This window comes from Lathamus discolor, chromosome Z, assembly GCF_037157495.1.
Source record: "Lathamus discolor isolate bLatDis1 chromosome Z, bLatDis1.hap1, whole genome shotgun sequence".
Taxonomy (NCBI): domain Eukaryota; kingdom Metazoa; phylum Chordata; class Aves; order Psittaciformes; family Psittacidae; genus Lathamus; species Lathamus discolor.
Genome location: NC_088909.1, coordinates 47,530,587 through 47,532,847, shown reverse-complemented (window position 1 = coordinate 47,532,847; position 2,261 = coordinate 47,530,587). Strand labels below are relative to the sequence as shown.

Sequence of the window (2,261 nt, the reverse complement as noted above, 5' to 3'; positions counted from 1 at the left end):
AAGAATTCTTGTGGGTCAATGCAAATTTACAGGTTTAATTTTTGAGTCACTCATTTCTTTTCATTTTTTCAGTAACAGAAAATATGCTGCTTTTGACAGTCATCTGCTTACATTCAGTTCCCACCACTTTTCCAGATGGCAGAACTCTAATATTTTAATGGCCAAATTGTCCAAGATGCAGATGTGTGCAAAATGTATTTTCTTTCTGTCAAAGGAAGTAAGTACATTATGCTTAAACAACACCACACTACACTTACATTGGAATACTGGTATCAATACCCAAAATGCAGATCTTTTAAATAACACTCTCCATGATGTTCTTTCTTTCACTTTTTACAGCAGTCAGTACTTTCTTTGTGCATTATATTAGTGATTATGCAAACTACTTGCTGTAAAGATGTCCCTGTGTGTCTTTGGAGTTCCACATGGTGAAATCCAGCACACTCAATTGGAGCAACTGTTGTGTTTATGTCCATTTTGTGCAGTGGACAACAATGAGTGGATTGCCAAATGATAAAATACTGTTGCATATAAAATTGCATCACAGTGCAGTTGTGCAGGTGGCTGAAATGTATGAAGATTCCCAACATAGACAGGTTTGTCAGATTTGTAGGAAAGGAAAGCCACAATTCACTTTCCAAATTGTGTGATCTTACACAAAACTCTTGAATCTTATAAGGATCTTGCCCACTAACCATCAGAATTCAGAGTTTATTCCTGAAATCAGTTATCTTTCAGCTAAAAAGAGGGAGAGATAAAATAGCCATGCCAGGTATATTACTAAGAGCACAGTCTCTTACGTATGCCAGGTATATTACCTAAGGCACAGCTTTTGCTTTGCAGGTTGTTCGTCAGCGTCCTGATACTAAAATACTCTCTAAATACCCAAGATATTAACTTCTACAGCTAATAAGATTAAAAAGTATGTGTGCCAATGTGCTGATCCCCATCATAATCAGCAGGCAGGTCCCAAGGGTACCCAAAGGCCATTCAAAACCTTCAGAACTCTCAAATGATGGTGCTGTACTTGTCACTGGGGCTGATGCAGCTCCTGTGCTTGTCGGCTCTCTCACCACCAGCTTCCCTTTTTCTGAGCCCAGATCTTCCTCCTCTGCCTTGCTGGGAAGTGCTGCGTGGTCTCCTGCATCCTCCGCTTGTCCCGGGTGCCCGAGGCTGGACGCAGCTGAGGCTCCTAAAGGTGGTATCTTGCTCTCCGCATCCTCCCTGGGCTCAGGCTCACAGGGCTCAGCGGGTGGCTGCCAGGGGATGCTCTTGGCCGCCATGGGGCTGAGCTCGGCTGCGGGGCTCGGCTCCTCGACCGCCTCCTCCCGCTGCCCGGCAGCCGCCTCCTTCTCCTCGACCACCTCGACCTCCTCCACCAGCAGCCGCTCCCTCCCGGCCTCCGGCCCCACTCCCGCCGCCGCCTGGTCCCCGGGGCCGCTCTCCCAGGCCACTTCGGCCACCGCTGGCTCCCGTGGCCACCTCCCCTCGGCTCGCCGCAGCCTCACAAAGATGGAGGCAAGGACAAGAGCCAGGACAGTGAAGAGCAGCGGGACGGCCAGGTACAAGTCCACAGCCACGTCCATCTCTCCCTGCTGCTGGAGCCCAACCGTATTACAAGTCTTTTCCATAAAGTAGAGTGAAACAAGAACCTTAGCCCAAGGCCCCAGCCAATAAACACTAACACAGCAGATAGTGGCTCTAAGTAAGGTACAACATTCTGAAACTGTGAGATCAGAGGCAACAACTTCGACAGCCAATAAATCAGCATTGTGACGAGTGACTGTTGATCCGAAACAATGAATGCTTATCACAGATACGATTAGACACACTCTGGTCAGATCTGTCGTTATCTCAACCCTTCATGCCCCATGTTGGGTGCCAAAAATGAACTGTCGCGGTTTAAACCCTGTCGTCAAGTTAGCCACGCAGTCTCTCTCTCACTCCCCACCTTTTCTTCCTCCCGCTCCCGGACAGATGGGAAGGAGGATCAAAAGAATGTAACTCCCACGGATTGAGATAAGAACAGTCCAGTAACAAAAGTATAACACAAATCACTGCTGCTGCCACCAATAATAATAATGATAAAGGAAATAACAAGGGAAGAGAATACAACAACTCACCACCCGCCGACCAATACCTCACCCCTACCCAGCAGTGAACCAGCTCTTCCGGGTAACCCTCAGCTACATCCTGAGCATGACGTGCTGTGGTATGGAATACCTCTTTGGCTAGCTTGGGTCATATGTCCTGTCTTTGCT

The 2,261-nt window shown here is 47.7% G+C and overlaps 1 protein-coding gene across 1 annotated transcript; it reads right to left on the bottom strand.

The window, feature by feature from the left end:
• Positions 1 to 893: 893 nt before the first annotated feature.
• Positions 894 to 1,586, bottom strand: LOC136005945 (uncharacterized). The gene has a single exon (XM_065663836.1). It carries the CDS (start codon positions 1,584 to 1,586, stop codon positions 894 to 896), a length of 693 nt encoding a protein of 230 aa, XP_065519908.1.
• Between the last annotated feature and the right edge of the window lie 675 nt (positions 1,587 to 2,261).